The following is a 22,630-nucleotide window of genomic DNA, read 5'->3' as shown; positions in this document are numbered from 1 at the left end:
TCCGATCCGCCCTCTCGCGCGAATCGAATTCTCGCTCTCACCGCGGCACAAAGAGAACGAAAAGCGCGCGCGACGCTTTCCGCAGGGGAATAATCCGCGCTCTATTGACAATGATCGGAGAGTCGCGGGCGACTGTTGAAACTCTGATACGGGGACGTGTAATCTGCTCGCGACGAGGACGACGCCGTAAGGGGCGCTCTGCGGCTGTCAAGGCCCGCTCAATGTGTTTCACAAAGCTCGCGCGATCGTCGGCCTCTACGTAGCCAGCTGCGAGTAAACACGCGAGGCTATACCTCCGAGCGGCCGTCCAACGGCGTGCGTCTCGACAAGGCGGAAATACGCGCGATCGCAGGCCGTTGTCGCTCCGAATCGACGGAGACATTCAGTTGGACCGCGCGATCGAACCGTCGGTCGAAATCCCTCGCAAACTATAGCGCGTCGAGCCCGTCGAAGTAATGTCGCGCGCGTGCTACGAAACTCACCCGCTACTCGCGATCAATGGAAACGATCAATCCCGAGCAGGGCCACCCTCTCTCCTCGGAAAAAAAGAAGGAATAACCAAGCATCGACGCATCCACCCTCGAGAAGGAAAGAGAAACATCCTTAATATCATCCCTCCTCTCGAGCTCGCGCGTGCAAACGTGACTTTCGCTCGCGCGCTCTCTCTCTCTCTCTCTCTCTCTCTCTCTCTCTTCCGGAGCTTTAGTGCGCAGGCGTCCGGCATCGACCGTCTATCGTCGTCGTCGTCGTCGTCGTCGTCATCCTTGCTGTGGCGCGTTGCACACCAAGATCTCTCAGTGTCGGCCAGGCAGCCCCAGCGTCAAGGATGGATTCCTCTCGTCGCGCTCGCAGCGACGTCGGCGGCGACGGCCACGGCGACACTTTATAGCGCGGTGTGCACTCTCCTGGCTGTTGTCTCGCCGACTGCTTTAAATACCGTACGTAGCGCGCCACGATTGCCCAGCGTGGCGAAGCGTCGTCGTTGCCGTTGATATTCTTTTTGTTTTATTTTTATTTTTTTTTTTTATCGCGAGCGTACGTGCGCGCTTATCTTTCCGCGTCAGGCGACCGACATAAAAAGATTGTATTTTTCAACGAAGGAAAACATAATTCCCACTTTTGCGAGTAACGAACACATACGAAACAAGGCGAACGAGAGCGAGCGAGAGAGTGAGAGAGAGAAAGAGAGAGAGCGACGCGTCCAAGTATAATATCGGGAGGGGCGGCTGCTGCATCGATCGCTTTTGTCGCGTTCTCTTCGCCGTTTTGCTCGTCTCGCGTGCAGGTGCGCCCTCTCTCCCTGTCTCTTTCTCGCTCGCTCTCTCTCTCTCTCTGTCTCTCCCCCTCTCGTGAGTCTGGAAACTTGAGCGCGCGGTTGAACGAAAAAGCTTCTTCTATCGGCGTCTACGTTTTCGCTCGCTATCGATTTTCCACGCCGCGTATGTGTAACGTCGTAACGCGAAGGTCGCCGCGTTCAAGAGAAAAATCAATTTCCGCCTTTTCCTTTTTGTTTTCTTTCTTTTGCCTCGGAAACGTAGCTACGCAACGACGCGGAAAATGCAATGCTCCGAACGGCTTGAAACGGCTGAACCTGCTGCTGCGATCACTTGGCGAGACGATAATGCTCGGCGGTGGCTTCGCCCGGACGAGCCGTACTCGCACTGGCGCGTGCACGTGGGAGCATCGAGGGAAAAGAGGGTACCTTGACCTTTGAGTCCGCGGGCTGCCGAATTCGGGACGCGCGATCGATCGCCCGCGCGGATGACGGCCAGTTGTCCTTGCCCTCTCTTCGTTTTATTTTGTCCTTTTCTTTTCGATCGCCCGCGGAGGCGGCCGCTTGGCTCTCCGATTAATTCGCTAGCGTCCGCGCGTGCGGGCAATCGCGCTTGCGCCTCGGCTCTCGCGAGCTCATCTTCGACGAGACCCGCTGCCCGCAAGCTCGCGCGCGATCCAGTCGGTGCCCGCGTGACTCGACTGTCAATTCTCGTTGGGACTTTCGGCGGGCGACGAGAAAAAAAGGCCGAATCCAAGCGTCCCAGCTCGAGTTGTCGCGTCCGCGCGTACCAAGTCTCGATAACGAGCGAACACGCGATTGACGCGCGACCGAAATCAGCTTGGAAATGAGCCGTTCGCGATTCGACAATAGCGCGCGCCCGCGTTCCGTCGCTATTTAAAGCCGCCTCCGTACATTTGGAAACGAGCATTTGCCACGACGAGCGAGGAAGCGAGGAAAAAAGTGCACGCGACCTTGGCTGGATATCTTTTCCTTCCTCGCCGGGCACGTTGCATAATCGTATTAGAGGGACGGAGAGGAGGGGAAAAAGTGGGTCACCGCGTCGATGAAATAGTACGCGCGTAAGAACGCTTAGCGAACGAATTCGCTCGGTCGCGCGCGCGTAAAGTACGCGAGACAGCTGCGTTGTCTTCCTTATTTTCGCTCATTGGCGCCCGCAGCGGCTTTGACCTTCGGTGCAGCTGTCGTCGCATTTTCCGCACCGACGTTGCGCTTCCATACGAACTGGGCGGAAGGTGAGCCACAAGCGACGGCAAAATAAAAGTATAAATCGCGCTCGATTCTGCAACGTAGCTCTTGACGCCGGGTGACGCGACGGGGGCCGCGACGAATGAAAGCGTCAACGAAACGACGACGTAGTCCGCGACGCTCTCGCGTTCGATTCCTCGTAGCGCGGCTACAGCCAACTAGACGAAAGGGAAATCCCTGGTAAACTTCGCCGAAAGTTTTCGCGGCCACGACGTAATCAAATCTCGGGCTTCGGCAGGTGCCCCAGCAGCCGCACAATGAGAAGAGACGACGTCGACGGCAGAGTCGAGTCGGCGCTGGCGGCGCAGACGGTCGGTCGATCGCGGTGACTGCTGGCAGCAACTGATCGCCTCGTCGCGCGATGGACGTGCAAAAGAAATTTCTGTGCCCCCGGCTGGTCGACTATCTGGCCATCGTGGGGGCGAGGCCAGCGGCGCAATCCGCCAAACAGTCCATACAGGTGAGTCACGATCGAGGGCTCTCGCCCAACCCCCGGCCGCGCACGATCCACTTCCAAGTGACTATTGCGCCGGGAAGAATTTTAAATCTGTCGCGCTATCGACGCCGAGATCGAATTCCGACGGGTCAAAAGATGCTTCCAGCGACAAATGCATTCCGTCCGTCGTCGCGCCGCGAGGGAGGATCGAACTTTCCCCGAGCAAGCTTCCGACGACCGCGTCCGCGTCGCCTCGAGCTTGCTCTTGTTCCCTGGGCTTTCTTTACGGCCGCGCGAAAGAAATCGGATTTCGAACGAAACGAGGGCGGCATGGCGCTGCCACGCGGTCGCTCTCCTTCGACGAAAGAGGGAAAATTTAGTTGCGGCCACGCGACAGCTGCGGTGGGGAAACGGGCTGGCACGAGATGGCCGCTACGGTTGCAGGTGCCGGAACTGCTGCGAAGATACCCCGTAGAGGACCACAAGGACTTTCCCCTGCCGCTGGACATGGTGTACTTTTGCCAGCCGGAGGGCTGCAACGTGGTCGGGCCGAGGCGCACGGCGCTGCGCGAGGCCAACTCGTTCACCTTCACCCTGACCGACAAGGACTCCGGTAAGCCCGAAAGACCGCGCCGCCCTCGGGCGCGCCACTGCCGACCCCTCGTGATCACCTCTGTCCCGCTGGCGAACAGGCAAGACGCGCTACGGCGTCTGCGTGAACTTCTACCGGCCGGTGGAGAGGACGAGCGCCAACGGGGCGCAGCAGATCGGCTTCCGCAGGGACAGGCAGAGCGGCAACTTCCGGCGGGAGAACTGGCGCAAGAGCATGGAGCGGAGCTCCGACTCGGCGTTCTCGAGGTAACGTTGGCGCGCGCGATCACCGGGGCGACCGGCCGCGCGCTCGCGAACTGACTCGGCCGACGGCGGGCCTGCTAGCGACTACAGGAGCAGCGCGATGGGCCCGAGCGACTCGGAGCGGGAGTGGCCGAGCGGCAGGCGCGAGCCCGAGCAGCAGGCGAGCGGCGCGCCGGCCGGCCACGCGCCGCGGCTAGGCGTGACGGCGCCGAGCGCCGACAGCGAGAGCGGCGGCAGCCACTCGCCGTCGCCGCGCGCCTCGCGCCGACACAAGGTACGCAAGCGCTCGCGCGAGGACCCGACGGCCCCACTGACGCGCCGCTCTCGCCAGCAGAGGACGAGGAGCCACTCGCTGACGTCGCTCTGCCTCGTCTCGCACCACCCGTTCTTCTCCACCTTCCGCGAGTGCCTGCACGTGCTCAAGCGGCTGATCGACGCGTGCAACGAGACCTCGCAGCCGCAGAGGCTCGGCGGCTCGCGGCAGCACAGGTGAGCGCTCCTCGGACGCCGCGCGGCCCCGGCACTCTCATCTCCCCTCCGCGCCCGGCCCGCAGGGACATGAACGTCTGGTCGGTGCTCACGGGCCTGAGCCTCGAGGGCGCCTCGTCGATCGTGCTGCACGACGTGCGCGAGATCGAGACCTGGATACTGCGGCTGCTGAGCGCGCCCGTGCCGGTCCCGGCCAAGACCCGCGTCGAGGTGGAGATCCTGTCGCCGAGCCTGCAACCGGCGCTCTGCTTCGCCCTGCCCGACCACACCAGGTTCACGCTCGTCGACTTCCCGCTGCACCTGCCCATCGAGCTGCTCGGCGTCGACATCTGCCTGAAGGTCCTCGCGCTGATACTGCTCGAGCACAAGGTGCGTGGACGAGAGCCGCCCCCGCCCCCGCCACCGTCACCGCCCCCGCCCCCGCCCCCGCCCCCGCCCCCGCCACCGTCACCGCCCCCGCTCACTTCGCCTCGTGCGCCCAGGTGCTGCTGCAGTCGCGCGACTACAACGCGCTGTCCATGTCGGTGATGGCCTTCGTGACGATGATCTATCCGCTGGAGTACATGTTCCCGGCGATCCCGCTGCTGCCCACCTGCATGAGCTGCGCGGAGCAGCTGCTGCTCGCGCCCACGCCCTTCGTCATCGGCATCCCGGCCTCCTTCCTCATGTACAAGAAGAACTTCCGGCTGCCCGACGACGTCTGGCTCGTCGATCTCGACAGCAACAAGATCGATCCGCCCACGGGCCTCGGCGACAACCTGCCACCGCTGCCCGAGCCCGAGGCCTCCATCTTGAAGAATCACCTGCTGCAGGTAGGCGCGCGCGGCCGCAATCGTCACTTTCTCGGATCCGTTTGGCACAGCCGTTGTCAACTGGCCGAGGCCGCGGTACTTTTACATGTCAGAGGCGAATCGCATGGAGACTCGCTTTTAGAAAAGAAGCAAGTTTTCATCGTCCGTTGTTCTTACTCTGCTTTTGTTTAACAATGTTTTCCGAGATCGATGTTTCAATGAACGAAAAAAAAAATCAATTCGACAGGCTCACAACGAATGAAACGAATCACTAATCTCTTGTTGTTTGTTTTCTCTCTTATCGTCTCTCTTCTCGCTATACACTCGCTTCCACAGGCAATGCAACTGATGGATCAAGCGGGCACTAATGTAATTATCTCTATTTGTACTTATTGTCTCTGTGATTACTTTGTTTTTGAGTGTCTGTGGTTTCCCGTTGCTTCTCCTTTCCCGTTGCTCGTTTGAAGGCATGCACCGCAGGTAGCTGTCCTCGAGTGTACATAGTATATATTTTCACGCCGATACGAAGCTCCGCGTCAGTAGAAGTCGATCGGGTGGTTATGCCGTAGCCCACGACACCGCAGGCACTTTGTCACGTGTACATACACGAAAGCCACTTGGCTCGCGCCAGATTAGATCGAGTCAGTAGTATAGAGTTGAGTTTCCGGATATTAGAATAGCGAGATTGAGTTGTGTGCGTGTGCTGTTCCGCGTAAGTACGTAGCCGGTAGTTCGATTGGAGCGCCGTCGTTTCGCGACGGACGTCTAACGTGGATCGAATTGCGCAGGCAATGAACAGCATGTCGATGCCTCAAGCCCACCTAGCCACGCCGGCGAACGTTGCCCAGGCGGCGACGCCCCAGAGCCGTCGGGAGAGCACGGCCTCGCACCACTCGACTCTAAGGTACAGCCTCGGCCGATCGGCCGTGCGTCGGGCTTATCGCTTGGCTTTCCGACAGCGTGTCGTCGGCGAAGCACCGGCCGAGCCTCGACCAGGGCCAGCACCATTCGCCGCTGAGCTCGCCGGGCAGCTCGTCGCCGCGCCGCCCGTCGCTGGCGATCGGCGGCCCCTCCAATCCGCCGTCGCAGAAGGTCTCGCCCCAGGCCGCCTTCAATCCGTTCATCTACGGCAACGACGTCGACTCGGTGGACGTGGCGACGCGCGTGGCGATGGTCCGCTTCTTCAACTCGCAGAACCTGCTGGCCAACTTCACCGAGCACACGCGCACGCTGCGCCTCTACCCGCGGCCGGTGGTCGCCTTCCAGATCAACTCGTTCCTGAGGTCGCGGCCGCGCACCAGCCAGTTCCTCGACCGGTTCGCGCGCACCCAGGCCGTGGAGTTCCTCGCCGAGTGGTCGCTGACGCCCAGCAACGTGGCCTTCCTGAGGGTGCAGACCGGAGTCTGCGACCCGGCGCAGATCGGCGACAAGGCCAAGTGGTTCGCGCCCTCGCTGGAGCCCATCAACTTCGCCGTGTGGGAGGCGAGCAGCAGCTCGCTGGTGAACGCGCTGAAGGCCATGAGGGAGATGGAGGGCCAGCCGACGGACGAGAGCGGCTCGGACTCGGAGGGCGCGGGCAGCACGAGCTCGTCCTACTCGTCGCTGAGCGACTTCGTCTCGGAGATGGCCAGCTCGGACCTGTCACCGAGTAAGCGTCCCGCCCCGCCCCGTCCCGCGGATCTGGCTCGCGGCGGCGCGCTACTAATCACTCCTCTGTGACGCCTCCAGTGACGCATCCGGCGCCGATGGCCTTGTCGATCGACCCGAAGAACATCTACACGCCGCCCAGCTCGCTGCAATACCCGGGCGCCGAGGAGGAGGAGACGCGCGAGCGCCCGGAGACCCCGGCGAGCTCGTCCTCCAGCCGAAGCGACAGGAGCAGCCCGACTGGCAATCGCGATTCCGAGACCGAGCACGACGACAAGGCCGACGATGTAAGTTTCTTTTGATATTCGGACCAACTTGCCGAGACATATCTATCTTTCTATCTATCTATCTATCTATATATCTTGATATTCACATACGAACACGGCCATTATATATATATATCGTATACTCAAGTGACTCGTACTACTGTGCACTCCCCTTCATTCCGTTCATATTAGTTTGGATGCATAAATCGACTCATGTCGCGACTTTATATACATACGCAAACGTTTCTTTTCCTCGGCGACCTACTGCATTCCGCTCGATAGAATCATTTTATATACATTTTATATACATTTTATATACATTTGCACCTTTTCATGGCGAAATTTCTCTCTTTTTATTGACGTTTTGTATACATATAGAATGCATTCCTTGACGACATTCTACGCACAGAGATTTCTATAGCTTCTCTTTCATCTCCTCTCTGGCATATAATACCGCTTTACGTGTATACACGGCGCATCGCTTGATAAAGGGAAATGGCACGGAGAGGAAACGAGCAATTCTCGATGAGCGACGAGTGCCACGTTCGCAAGGCGAATCCTCTTTCTCTCTGAAATTTGCCCGCAGTAATCATGCGCTTATCTGTTGCATCCCACTTGTAAAATGCACCAACTCGCTTGATTGTTTACTCCTCCTCGTGGAAGAGCGTTGCGCGTATTCGCGAGAGCGCGAAATCGGAAATCCGCGGTCGGTGAACGGACAGGTGAACGGCCGGCAGAGCCGAGAGCACAGCAGCCAAACTTGAGCGAGTAAGCAAGCGTTCTCTGTACGTGTGTGTGTGTGTGGTGTGACTAGGATAGAGCGCAGGGTGGTAGCGCCGAGTCCGATTCGGCGACCACGTCGACGACGGCCACGACCAGCGCAGCGCCCACGATCGCCGACGCGCATCAGCGAGGAGCCAGCAGCAGGCGGCCGGCTAGCAGGGGCGAGATGGCGGACCGCCCGACCACGCCAGTACGCAGGATGTCGCGTAGATCTATCACGCCCGTGAGTCTGCGAATAACCACAACAACGACCAGAACAACAACAACAATAACAACAACAACAACAACAACAACAACAATTTAGATCAATCGGGTCGAGCACGATTCGCGCCTCCCTTCGTCTCTGTCCGCAACTGATATTCGCACCGTCACGCTGGCTTTATCAATCCCCTCCCCCCCCACCTCTCGACTAATGACGCCGAAAGCACAGAGAGCCTCGATGGAAGAGAACTCGCGGCAGTTTCCAAGCCGAAATGCAGACTCGATGACGAATTCTGTCGGTCGAGAAATAGCGACCCAAAAGGTAGCTCGCCGACTTCGGCTTCAGAGGACGACGAATAACGAGGCTTTATTTCCGTGCTCTCGACGTCACGAATCGACGCGGCCGGATCTTGCCGCTCACTGTACACACATATATCCCTCATGACAACACTCGCCTGTCGAACGCGCCCCTGCCCTCCCCCCGCCTACGCTTGCCTGCATCACATTTTGCGGCACGTGTCTCGCATTTATCACAGTTCACTTTTCAACACCCTCACAAGAGTCAGCCTTGCGTCGCGCAATCGAACCTTCGCAGCTCGTCGGGCAGACGCATCGCGAGAGTACCACAACTGGCGTCGGCAGCTCCGCTGCCGTGATCACTCGAACAGCGGCTGCGAAACCATCGGAGGAATGCCCATTATTCTCGCCGCAGTTCAGGGTGTTCGTGCACCGACAACATTTTGCCCCCCTTTCCGCATTATCCAGAACGCGCAGCTCCCGTTGCTCGCAAACACACGACGTACAGTCGGACGCGCACACAACTCTCGGCCGGACGAATCGGCGGCTCGCGCGCGGTGCATCGTCGACGAACACGACTCGCGGCATCGATCGACACACGCACACGCACGCACGCAAGCACGCAGGCACGCACGCGGACAGGCACGCGCACGGACTGTCGCGCGACGTCTCGAGCGACGAGGCGTCGTCAGGGGTACGTTGGCGAGCAGGCGGGCGCGATGGCTGTCCGCGAGACGGCGAAGCGCGCGACAGCCAGCGCGCCGCGAGCGAAGATGCGACGGCCGAGCAGCGGACCAACCGTTTGGCAATCTGTTCCCGCAGGCGCCGCCGATAGATCCGAGCACGCTGCAGCGCCAGCCGAGCGTGGGCAACGTGCTCGCCCGCACGGCCAGTTTCAGCTCGCCGACGATGAACCCGCTGCTGGCGCGCCAGTCGACCGCGACGAGCGTCGAGAGCGGCTCGCACAGTCTGCCGCGCCAGGCGTCCCGCCAGCAGCAGTCGCCGACGGTGGCGCGGCAGAGCAGCTCCGGCAGCCAGGGCAGCCCCGGCAGCAGCAACGGGGTCTTGCGCCAGGGCTCCCAAGGATCGCTGCTCGAGCAGCTCGCCAGCCAAGCCAAGGACTTGGTCAGGGAGACCACGAGGCAGAGCAGTCAGGACGGCCTGCTCGCTCACATGGACAAGGTGAGGTTTTCCGCTCTTCCCCGCGCGTCCAATCGCTCACCAACGCTCGCGATGCTTTCATGCTTCTCCTCGATGCAACGGCGGCGGCGGCGGCGGCGGCAACAGCTCAAGCACCAAGCGAAGGAAAAGATCGTGGAAGCCGGAGAGGACAGTCTGTTCGCGCCCCTCGAGCAGGTAAGTCCGCGCCCGGGGTTTCGCTGGTCTTCGCGGTCGCGCTCACGGAGCCGTGGGAATGCTCGCAGCTCACGCAGCAGACGAAGAAGGCGATGGGCGAGGCGACCAAGTCGGTGCAGGAGGCGAGCAAGAGCGCGCTGGAGGCCAGCAAGACCGCGGCCGGGGTGAGCAAGAACACGCTGGACGACCTGACCTACGTGGGCAAGAGCACCTTCGGCGACCTGACGAAGAGCGCCAAGGAGGCCGCCGCCAAGAAGGGCCTGCTCAAGGTGAGCCCCTCGTCGCTGATCGACGATCGCTCCCCCCCCCCCCCCCCCGCCCGCCCCGATCGCTGATCGTACGGCTGGCGTTTGCGCGCAGGGCTTGGGCGACTCGCAGTCGTCACCGCCGCCCTCGCCGCCCGGCGGACTAGTGCCGCAGCGGAGGGACTCGGGCTCGCAGCTCGCCACGCCGGACAGTCGATCGGGACGGCGCGAGATCGGCCGTGACTTTTTCAGTAATCTCGGCAGCGACTTCAACGGCATCGCCGAGCAAACGAGCAGCATGTTCAGCGGCTTGTTCGGCGGCGGCAAGGGCAGCGCCAGGGGCGCGAACGCGTCGCCGCAGCAGAGAGCCAAGGAGAAGTCGATCTTCAATCCGTTCCCCAAAGGTGAGATCGCGAAGATCGCGGAGACCGCGGCCCGCTTGCGCTAAGGGAACTTGCGCTAACCGTCGCTGTTGCAGCTAAGGGATCGAACCTCGTGGAACGGTCGTCGCTGATCAAGCACACGTCGGCGCGGAACCAGGAGGAGCTGCGGAGGCAGCAGAACGCCGAGAGGACGAATACCAATTCGGACAATCAGGCGTTCCTGATCGACGTAATTAGCTCGACGCCGATCTCGTCGCGAAGGCGCAGCCTCGGCTCACTGCTCGCCCCCGCGCTTGTTTACAGATCATCAATCAGGTGATGGCCGGCGAAGGGGTCGGCTGGCTGAAGCTCAACAGACTGAAGAAGCTGATGGAGGACGAGAGCTACCGAGACTTGATGGTGACCAAGCTGAACCGAGGCCTCAACCGGAAGATCAGCCCCGACGACCGCATCGACGACGTGGTGAGTTGGTGGCGGTGGCGGCGGCGGCGGCGGCGGCGACGGCCTGACGCGATCACCGACAACCTCGCTTCCTCTGCGCAGTGCCTCAGCAAAGCCGTCTACAAGGGGATGCTCAAGTGCCTTCAAGCGGTGGCGCACGGGCTGGCCGTGACCTACTCCAACTTCGGCCTCGGCGGCACGGCGTCGGTGTTCCAAATGATGGAGATAGCGCACACCCACTACTGGAGCAAGGATCTGTCGGAGAGCGGCTTCGACAGCTCGCTCATGTCGCAGGCCTCGAGTCCGTTCGGCAGCCGCGAGAACCTGGCGTCGCCGCAGTCGCCCAACCACCAGTCGGCCCACGAGCCGCCGTCGCAGAGGGCGCACTCGCAGGAGCCGGCGCCCGGGCCGCAGCCGCCGCAGCTACGCCTGGAGCGGCCCCACTCGCAGAGCAGCGGCGACGACAACCAGTCGACCGCCGACATGTTCCTCGACATGTTCAGCATGAAGAACAAGAAGTTCCTGCTGAACAGGCTGACGTCCTTCGACAGCGAGGTAAGCCGAGGCGGCGAGTCCGAACGAGCAAAGTCGCACGAGCGCTGGCTTTTGCAGGCCAAGGGCGGCGGTGGCGGCGGCGGCGGCGGCGCCGGAAGCGGGCCGGCGGGCAGCAACGACGCTCTGTCGACGGACTGCGGCAGCATCACCACCAACCCGGCCTTCCGCATGGGCCACCAGGCGTCGTTCCGCAGCACGGTGTCCGACAGCGAGGTGGAGCAGGGCAACGTGAGTACGCCGACGAACGTACGGCTCGTCCGTCCGACCCGCCTAACTCGGCGCCCTCGCGCTCGCCCCAGTTCCCGCGGCAGGTGAAGCAGCGCACGGCCAGCGTGTGGTCGAGCAGCAGGTCGTCGCTGAGCAAGCTCGGCGCGGCCGGCGGAGCGCTCGTGCCGTCCACCGGCAGCCCCAGCCCGGAGGCCGCGCGGACCTACCTGTTCGAGGGTCTTCTGGGCAAGGAGCGCTCCGCGCTCTGGGACCAGATGCAGTTCTGGGAGGACGCCTTCCTGGACGCCGTGTCGCAGGAGCGCGACATGATCGGCATGGACCAGGGCCCCGGCGAGATGATGGAGCGCTACAAGACGCTCAGCGACAGCGAGAGGCGCCGGCTGGAGCACGAGGAGGACCGGCTGCTCTGCACCCTGCTGCACAACCTCACGGCGATCCTGGTGATGCTGAACGTCGACAAGCGCGACATCAGGCAGAAGATACGCCGGCTCCTCGGCAAGAGCCACATCGGCCTGATCTACAGCCAGGAGCTCAATACGCTGCTCGATCAGATCAAGGACCTGGTGAGTGCGCCCGGCCCCCTCCGCGCCCGACCGCGGCCTACAACGCGCGCTCGCTTGCAGAACGGCAACGACATCGACCTCAAGCCGCTCACCTCGCGCCAGATGCACCGCCAGTCGTTCACCGTGCACGCCGACGGGGCCGCCGACGGCGACCTCCGCTTCCTCGAGGTGCGCCACGACGGCTTGGTGCTGCGCTCCGTCAACGGGGTCATCGTCGAGCGCTGGTGGTACGAGCGACTCGTCAACATGACCTACAGTCCGCAGACCAAGATCCTCTGCCTGTGGAGGCGCAACAGCGGCCAAACCCACCTGCACAAGTACTACACTAAGAAGGCAAGTGCAGCGCGCCTATTTTCACGCCAAACCGTAGTTAACCGAAACTCGTGCCCGTAATGTTCATTGCAGTGCAGAGATCTGTATTACTGTATAAAAGACGCGATGGAGAAAGCCGCGTCGCGCGGTCGCGGCGCCAACATGGACGCCGAACTCGGCGGCGAGTTCCCCGTCCAAGACTTAGTCACCAATCAGGGTGGCCTCTTGCAGGTCTGCATGGAGGGCATCGGCCTCCTCTTTGCCAACAGCAAGGTAACGTTACGCCAGCTCTACTCTTTCTCTCTCTCTTTACCCCTTTTTTTTAACACTACTTTTTGTTTATCTCACACGATATATCTATATTTCTCTAAATATTTACTATACTATTTGGCAATATACCTGGTCCCGTCGTTCCAGACTTCCGTTGATCCTCGCCCGTCTCTCTCTCTCTCTCTCTCTCTCTCTCTCTTTCTCTTTCTCTGTCTTATACTGAAATTCTACAACCATAAGTGTAGGCAGCTTTTAACGATAATTCACGACTGTAGTTATTACGAGGAGCTTAGTGAAGTGTAGCTTTTCACGCGTTGAAAGCTGTCTATATGTACCCTTGAATACGAAAATATATTGCTAGCAGTAAAAGAAACTTTTTTTGTATCTCTTTCTTCCGATATGAACCTTTGCCTATTCTTGTATCTTATATACGTCTTACCGTTGTAATAGTGTGATCCTCTTTACTTTTCATCATTTTTTTTCTTTTCACTTTAGTTACTATACTTTTTTGTTAACTTTTAAATACGCTAGTTCAGCTGCGTAATTTATACATCCATATAAACCGTGACTTTAAACCTTTTGTTTTCTTTATCGTTCAAAAAACCCTACGATCACTAATCCTCAAGGTGTTCTTTCATATCTCTATAATGCTTTAAAAAATTACGACGTAATGAGAGAAATAAATTGTTAAATTTTTTGAAAATTTTCTGTTGAACGGTCTCAGTAATCGTTACTTATTGAATAATGTTGCACCTATTGATTGTAGCCACTTTGTAATAAAACACATTTCAAGGTACACGTGAGATACTCAGATACTGTCTAATGCTTTGGTAATCATTCCATCGTATAGATGATAGATTCGTATAGAACCATGAAAATTTTGGTAATCCAAGTTTTTATCGTGCCTTTTTGAAATGACCCTCTTTGCTCTCGTAAACTACTTTAATTATCGATTTCTATGTTTCTTTTTCGTTAATTGCATTGATGCAAGGACCACTCAATATTATCTCCCATCGCTAAACCACCACGAAACTGTTTAACTATGTATATGTACGTATCTTCTGTTAGTTTTATGTAATGACTCTTCGAAGTGTCTTTACTGAACTAATCAACAAAATCATCATCGCTTGTTGTCTTACAATTGAGACACGCGCACGCTTTCGAATTCAAATAAAAAGCAAACAATTTAGTTATGTACGCTTATAAAAGCACATGAATTAGTGCATTTTTGATACACCATTTTAAGGTACTAACAAAATATAATAAATTACTTTTACACATGACACGATTCATATTTATTCTATCATAACCAGCCCTATTTTTCTTTCCAAATTCTAACGTAATCTAACTAGTTGAACGTCATTGAAACCTCGATGACTTTGAGCTGTTTATACAAGCTTTGCAAATTCTTTCGATTCCAGTATTACTCAAAATACGAAATCAATCATAAAAGAGATTTCGTACGTGGAGTATTGGTAATAAATGCCATCGTTATTATTACCCCGTAATTATGTACGAAAACAAAATAAAGCCAGCCAACGAGTTCAAACGTGACATACTCAACAAGAACAGTACTTCGAATTGTCTCAAACTGCATCGAAACTCTTTTTGATTTATTTTATTTCAGAATTCCTTATATCGGTCTGGGTATTTATCAGCTAAGACTTACGGATATTTTTATGTTTTTGGTACATTCCGTTTTTTGAGCATTATATTCAATGTCTATTTGCATGGAGCTCGATGTGCAGCTACAGTTACTTTTATCTGTCTTATACATTTTATATAATATGATGATATTATTGATTTAATGTATACATTATATCGAATATATAATAAGCAATGTATCATAAGTTTCAAAGTACGACGTGTCCATATATATATATATAAGACGTCTTTATAAAAACATATATATATATATAAGACACGTCCCAGTGTTTTCTATTCTCGATAATTTTTTTATATATATCATACTGCCGTTGATATAAGTTTCAAAATTGCATTTACTTCGTACGAAATATTGAACTTCTACGTTATGATATCGAATAATAATAAATTGACGATCCCTTTATTTTGTTTTTTATTTCTATTTTTTTAAGTATCTTTTCTCTCCTATTTTCACTATTGCCATTTGTCATAATTTTTTTCTCTCATTATCCACATCTATTTCATCTTGTATACGATTTTTCATTCTTAAAATATACTATTACACGCCAGTACAATGTTTTTCTCAACTTTATACTGAATGCTGTATGCGATGAACTAAGAAATCTTTTTGTCGTGGTCATGTTACGAGGAAAGTTTATTCACCGCCTCAATCGAATTTTGTTGTGCATATTGGTCTAAAACTTCTATATTAATTATCAAATCACTGACAGTTTGCAGCTCGTATGAAACTCAGTAAATTGAATTTTGTGCACATCGCCTTTCAAGAGACTTCAGATAAATCGATGGTTAATAGACTTTTCTCTTGGCTTGGGGAACTTTTGAGATGGTCCTTGAACAATTATGTCCATAAATTACGCGCCAGAGTCCGCGATTCGTGGCTATTCTCATTGAAAGGACATGTTCGAACAAACGTCGTAGCAAAGTATTTCATTTCTCAAAATTGTCATTGATACAATAACGATAAGAGCTTCGACATGTGAAGCATTAACTATGCTAAAGAAAGATAATTTTTTACAGCTAATTTGTCCCCCGTATCTTATCTTCTTACGTCTATCTCTATCGTATTTCCGCTCCAATCCTATCAAACATATCCCGTCCGAAATAACGTCACTTTTCCCTATTTCAATATAATAGTATTTTTCAAAAAAGTGCGGTTGTAAAAAGCCCATACATTTTTTATCGTAATTATTGACTGATTGATGGATTTTAATTTAGAAAATTTTTGTTTTCCTGTTCTTTCTCTCTCACTCTCTCTCTCTCTCTTTCTCTATCTCATTGTCTCTCTCGCTCGCTCGACCCATTCGTGCGTCGGATCGATTGCCCTTGGCTGTGTGTGGGCACAAAAACAGGATTTCGAGGTACTATTAAAATCTACTTATTTGATTGACACGCATTACCGTTGTATTACTTTTCTATAAGTACAGCAAATGATCACTGTTTGTTAGTTATTATCTTGACTCTTATGATCACACCGACATGAATAGTTTCTTTTGTTTTGTTAAGAATTTTTTTCAACCATTTTATTTTTACAATTTCTTATATTGATCGCCTATCATTAACTATTATAGTGTGTGCGTAGATATATGTACATATATATACACACACATATATATGATATGATTTGTTAATGTTGGCCGTATATCGGATATGCTTTTGTTGATTATAATCAATTTATTTTCTGTCACTTACTTCCAACATTCACACAGAGTTTTCTCTATGTCACTTTGACAATTAAAAAAGAAAAAGAAACTGTTGGGAACAATCTCACTGCAGACAATCCAATGTAATAACTGCATGAAAGTTTTTGAGCGCTTATTCGACGAATAAAACGAGATAGTCAGTTATAATTAAGACATTGTGCACGAATGAAAAATGAATATTGCTGCAGGGGATTTCACAAACAGAGAAAGAAGTATTTACAGACCTAAAAATGCTTTCTATACGAAGCTTGATAAACGCTTACAACAGTCAAAATTGAAATTGTTAAAAATTTGACGAATAAACGCTTTTGTTATTGTTCAATTGAAAATTGAAAATAGAATTCAGAAAAAAGCTTTTTTGCCTATACATCTGTATCTGAATATGTATTAAAAATATTCAACACGCGCATATTACACATTTTATTTGACATTTTTTCACTAAACTAGCTACGCAATTGACGTAGCAAACGAAAGGAGAGAAATCTTTCAACGACGACACAAGAATACACATTTTACAATGAAACCATTTGGCCTTTTCTTAAAAGGATAAAAGAAACACATTACACATGTTGATCAAACTATTAAATATATGCCTTTAGTACTTTTGTATTACTATCCACAGCGATGAAAGTTGCATCAAAATTAGTTGATCTGCTCTGTCTACATGACTGTATTTATCCTACCATATAATGATTGGTGTTAGCTGTGATATCTATGTTATATTCGATATGTCGTTCGGCCAATTCCTGTACCAGCAGTTTTTACGTTGCTTACATATTGTTTGTTATCAAATGTTTATTTTTTTCGTTTTCTTTTTTGTTATTACAAATGATAACGAGCTTCAAACACGTAGTGCACGCATTTGAAAAGAAAAGTTTTTGACAAAAGTTGTTAGAACGATTGAGTATATTGATATTTTTCCGTTTGCTGGTATTGGAAAAGGTACGTTAACTTTGTTAGAAAGACTGTACTTACGTGCGTGAACAAAATATAGATGACGTGTCTTCTTGGTCGTTCTTACGCTTCAAATCTGTTTCTTTGAACAAATAAACAAAAATACAAAAATGCAAAACGAGAAAATCAATTGTGCTTTTCTTTTTGTGCGGTTCAATATTTCTCTCGTCACTTAATTTTATATAGACAACTCTGACTTACTCTGTAATCAATTCACGACTTATCTGACACCAAATATTATAATTTTTTCTGGTAGTTTATCGCACACACGAAAATAGCGACCTGTTGCATATACTTTATGATCTGTCCATTAGAGAAAAACCTCCTCTATCACTATTCACTTTAACTGCCTATATATCTCTATTTCCTTTCTTTTCTATTACAAATACTGTATGTATATACGAGCACTGGCAAAATTTACTAAGGAAAGTAGCAAATAAGCTCAAATAATAAATGAATATTGCTAAAGGGCCTTTCACGTCAATTCTTTTTCTTGTGAAACGAGCTTTTGCGAACTTGTTGCTGAAAAATAAAAGCTGTTTCTTTCGCTCATTGGCTTCACTTAGATCCTTGAAAATTCGTCCCACAACTATGCAAATGGAAACGATAAAATCTTAATACCTTCAAAAACGTTTGAAAAAATACAAGAAATGAATTGTTTTTATCGCACGAGAAAGTATCTTCAATATTACAGTTTCATTGCTATCCATCAAGTAAACAAGCGAGTCACAAAAATGCAAGCATGTGTAGTGTCCCTTTAAAAATGAAAATCATACCCCGTTTGTCTTCACATAACGCGCACCATCAGAACTTGAGCACCGAATCCGAAGCATATACATATGCATATATATATATATATATATATATATATATATATATATATATATATACACACACATATTATTCATGAAAAAATCCACTTGTAAACTCGACTGCACAATAATAATTAGCTTTTGGACACACGCGATGACAATGTCCCCTTCGTTCACCACCGTTCAATTAAAAAGACTTTTAGGCCATCTCCAGAGTTGCCTTGCCTGCCTGCTTTTCTCGCTCGGATCCTATATTTATATCTTGCTGCAAATGCTCGTCCTGTTCTCATCTTACTTTCACTATTTTCTTCCGCTTCACATTTGTTACGCATGATTTCTACATCATACTTTTTGGTCATCATGTGTTGGTGTTTTTTTTTATGCAATTTACACATGTTTGCGTTGTTGAGCATCATGTCGGTGTGAGCTCATGCATAAATACCAAGTCTGAATAAGCATTATTCAAGGGTTTGCTCCCTACGTGTTGTCTTATTTAGACGAGGTACAATACTTCAATTTTACAAATATTCTTGATTGCATGCTTAGAATTTCTGAAAAGATGAAGATATTAGAAATAATTGTCATGCATAACTGAGATTCTTATCTTAATGAACGTAAGCATGCATCAGTAGTCGACGTGTATGTCGAACGAAATTGTAGATCAAGGTAGAGTGTAGTTTAATATTCGCAATGCTTGCACGTTTTGCTTTAGGAATTTTGGAAATCCACCTGATTTCGTCGGACGACTAGTTAATAACCGATGTTGTTTTCAGTTTTTTCTAAGACTCGAGCATATCCGCAAGTGCTTTACTCAGAAGGGTGGGATCTTCATTTTGGAAGAGTTCAGTAAGTGTCTCAGGAAAACCTTATCGCAATTCCATGTGAAAACGACGTTATTTCTTTTCGATCATTTACTGATTCGTCTTTTGTTTCAGATCCTAAGACTAGACAAATAATTCAACGTAAATATAAGTCTCAAATGGTAAGTGAACCAAGTCAATTTTGCCACATTAAAATATTGATGTTAACTGTTATCATTTTTTGAAAAAAAAAGTAATTGGTGTAAAGTAGAATTGTTTGTTTCTTTTGATACAAAACAAAATTAATTTTGACAACACTCTTATTCTCGCTCTTTAAAAGTACGGATATCAATATTACTATCCAATGAAGAATGGACAAAAAACAATTGGGCATTTTCTTTTTCTTTCTTTGTCTTTTTGCACAAAACAGGCCAGCGAGGCAGTTCGTTGCATGCACAGAATTTTCTCGGTTGCGCTAACCATGCAACTGTCAGCGGAGGCTCGGCTTGTAGAACAAACCGATAACAAAAATACTGCATGATGTCAGTGTCTCTTCTTTGTTTCCCTTTACTTTTGCGCCATTGCGCCGTGTAAGTTTTTTTCTTTCATTGAGTAAAATCTTCCTTCTCCACGCCATTACTTCGCCTTTTTCACAATTACTTGATGTTGAAAGTAGATTAATTGTATTTTTCTTTTACCAGAGAGCTCATTATAAATAGCACGTGCAATTATTGTTTGCAATGACAGCCTTGAATTTATGAAATATTGTAGAATATAAACGAAGGTAATAGAAGTAATTTTCATTAAAATAGTACAAGATTCATGGCGTTGATTTAATTTCGCTTCAATTAATTTTATCCATTTTCTTAAGGAACGTCGATCTATAGTTTGAATATTCATACATAGTACTCGATTTTGCAATTCACATCCGAATTGCTAGAAAGCATACCATGAATCAGTTACTTTTCCGTCACCCTCGGGGTTCAAGATTCACATTGCCCTTGAAAACCATCTCATCGACTCTCTTAACAGATGAATTTCTTTTAGGCGGATCAAATCTGCTACTCGGTGCTGTGTTTATTCTCGTACGTGGCAACAGGCACATACCAATCAAAGAAGTGCCAGCAACAACTTCCGTCGATGAGCCCACGACCATCAACCAGCATCAGTCAGCAGCAGCAGCCACCAAGACGAAACTCCCAAGGGGAGTCTCATCCGCCAAGCCATCACTGACACAAAGGCAGCAGGCATTCCTTACCCTTCGTGCACAATTACGAGAGTTGCGCACCTTACGCTTGCTTACCCTGGGTGTGAATATACAATTGTGCCCCCGTTCCCCACTCCACCCATCATTTATCTCATCTGTAAACCACTGCTTTTCATTTATGCACTTGTTTCGAAAAAGGTGTACGCGTAATGTTGTTATAGTTCATTTTGTCCTAGTCTCCTTTCTTGTTTTTGTTTTCTCACTTAATTCGTTCCTTTGTTACGTTTTAGCATGATGAATTGTAACAAGTGTTTTGGGTAATGAAAAAGACAATTATTCAATTAGTATACTGTATTCGTTTTGACATGAATATTTATTCACGTTCATTTTACGAGATTTACTATTTGTTTTTATTTGTATAATCGCGCGACACCGATGCACATTATATAAAGATGAGATAAACATACCTATGAGCAATGCTATTTTTAAAGTTGAATTATATATTCAAAAGTAGAGAAAGAGAATCAGTGAATCGAGAGCTTGTAAGATGTCGAATTAGTGTTTGATGGGCAAAAATTATTTTGCTTCGCTGATTCTCAAAGCTTTATAAACGTACAATTTTAGGCCGTGTAAATGTTATATAATACTAACTAGCAGTCGCGGTTGAGTGAATTAAAAAAAAAACAAAACAAAACAAAACAAATAAGGTATCAAAACGATGAAAAAAAGAGAACAAATCACGAGCGCATCTTAAAACACACATACAAAGCTTGATTCTTCAGTTCAGGCAATCATCAAATAGTGAAAGTAATCAAAAGACAATACAACTTTGATAAAATCGAATGTTTTCTGTGACAAAAGCAGAACTTGTTTGCGAATCCTTTGAAAAGTAAATAAACAAATCAATTTATGTGCTGCTTCAAGGGGATTCGATGAATTGCTAGAAAATAAAAGGAAAATAATTTTTTTTCATTCATGCGCACTTTTAAAAAAGAACAAGGTTTGAATTGAAATACGTCGGCCAGAAGATTGAACAGTTACCAAATCCATTACGAACGTCAAGTTACAATGACAAAAAGATTTATTTTACTTTTTATTTTCCATATTCTTTCAGCTAATGTATTTTTAAAAGTGAAATGGAAATGTAACAATATGGGAAACTTTGATCGTTTGTAAGATATAAATGAACATGTTATTTATTTTAAAAGAAACATTTTCTACTTGATTAATTTATAAATCTTGATACGTTGTGTCGTAAAAGAACAAGAATTGTAAATAATGACGATGAATCATGTATGTATATGATAAAAAGAGCATGGCTTGAAATGAACAAAAGAAATCACGTCTTTAAAAAAAAGAAACTAAAGCAATACAGTTTGAATATACGATAGTTTCAAAATTCGTAATCATACTTACCCTACAATGTTTTGGGTAGTAAACTAAATGTTTCGAATTATTTTATTTAAATTTTTGATTTGCAATTTAAATATTTATCAATTATTATAAGTGAGAATTTTATTAAATATTGGCTTTTATGAGATCTACATTGTGAAATTCATTTCAACTATAAGAAATGTTTAACCGCTATTTATCCATATATATTTTAAAAACTTATTTTCAATTATTAATAGATATTTAAATAATTAATTCGAATGTCAAGTTCAATGTGGCGTGCAATGTATCTACAATTTGTAAAAAAAGCTGCAAAATAGAAACTGAAAGATTATCCTAAATAACTTGGAGTGTTTGTAAATATGTATATTTTTCGTAAGGTGCATACATTCACATTCCGAACTATCTACATGCGTTGATCGTTTGATTATTAATTATGCAATGAATTCATATCCCCCGAATGAGAGACCAACAAATTCTAGTGTGTATAATTATTAGTCGTTATACTACAAAAAATTGAGAGATATAGAAAAATAAAACATTTCAAAACATCCTGCATCGTTTAATCGTTATTTCTATTTTTTTCAGAAAACATCATTTATATTATTAGTTTGCATGTTATGGAATTCATAAAAAAATAGAAAGCTTACATGTTGGGTATGAGGTATGAGATTTCTATATTTTCAAAATTCTACAGAGGTCAACATTTCAGACAGAAAATAAACGAAGATATGATGTCAAATGTATTTTCATCCGTAAAATTCGAATTTGAAGTTCTTCTAATCGACCCAAGTATTTAGCTTCTATTACTGTAATCGTATTCGATGATTACAGTTGATCGATGTTAAAATCGTAGAATTAAGATGTGTGTACACTGTTAGGATATTCACTTATTTTCAATGTTTTTTAATGAAAATCTTTTAGCAGGATTTTTTTTTAAATAATAAAGACTATTAATTTTTCTCTGTGATTAAACGCTTGTTTATTTGAACTCTCCATGCTACCCCAAAATTTAAAAGTACAAGAGTATTCCCGCCAGTCGTATGACATTCCAACTTGTATTGATTAACGTAGTAGTTAAACTAACCTCACTCAAAAAAGATTAGTCATATCCTGACTCTTTCGCCTCGATATTGTTGGAAGGCACAATGGTGAGATTTTTATTCTTACAAAACATCGTTTATAATCTTCGGCATCTTCTATTTTTTAATATTCTAACAAATGCTATTATCTGATGTTAACAATTATTCACTTATATATTCATTTCAGTCGGCCCACAAAACGTTTATTATCAAGCGAAAGCTTGCCAAAAAACTAAAACAAAATAGACCTATCCCACAATGGGTGAGAATGCGTACCGGCAACACAATTAGGTAAATATAGTATTTATTTAAATTTCTTCATAATTAATTTTAACAAGTTAGCCGTATTGTCTAATTT

General features: G+C 48.7%; 1 protein-coding gene across 3 annotated transcripts; it reads left to right on the top strand.

Annotated features, from left to right (window-relative positions):
• Positions 1-779: 779 nt before the first annotated feature.
• On the top strand, positions 780-22,086 carry LOC131662820 (MAP kinase-activating death domain protein). Of its 3 annotated transcripts, XM_058932769.1 has the most exons (27): positions 781-938; positions 2,781-3,002; positions 3,423-3,591; positions 3,671-3,836; positions 3,915-4,107; positions 4,168-4,322; positions 4,388-4,691; positions 4,805-5,134; positions 5,450-5,482; positions 5,902-6,017; positions 6,073-6,761; positions 6,842-7,047; positions 9,130-9,489; positions 9,595-9,663; positions 9,732-9,932; positions 10,024-10,312; positions 10,387-10,520; positions 10,595-10,753; positions 10,835-11,287; positions 11,345-11,515; positions 11,587-12,078; positions 12,139-12,411; positions 12,484-12,663; positions 15,675-15,683; positions 18,565-18,637; positions 18,727-18,773; positions 19,639-22,085. In XM_058932769.1, exons 2-27 carry the CDS (start codon positions 2,904-2,906, stop codon positions 19,822-19,824), a joined length of 5,556 nt encoding a protein of 1,851 aa, XP_058788752.1. In that variant the 5' UTR covers positions 781-938; positions 2,781-2,903; the 3' UTR covers positions 19,825-22,085. The 3 variants fall into 3 exon arrangements, with proteins under 3 accessions (XP_058788750.1, XP_058788752.1, XP_058788751.1); XM_058932767.1 differs by lacking the exon at positions 15,675-15,683 and having other exon boundaries at positions 780-938; positions 4,165-4,322; positions 19,639-22,086; XM_058932768.1 differs by lacking the exon at positions 15,675-15,683.
• The last annotated feature ends 544 nt before the right edge of the window (positions 22,087-22,630 follow it).

Source organism: Phymastichus coffea, unplaced genomic scaffold, assembly GCF_024137745.1.
Source record: "Phymastichus coffea isolate CEN01 unplaced genomic scaffold, Cenicafe_Pcof_1.1 PCOF00028, whole genome shotgun sequence".
Taxonomy (NCBI): Eukaryota; Metazoa; Arthropoda; class Insecta; order Hymenoptera; family Eulophidae; genus Phymastichus; species Phymastichus coffea.
The sequence above is the reverse complement of the archived record's forward strand: the minus strand, read 5'-3'. Positions and strand labels throughout refer to the sequence as shown.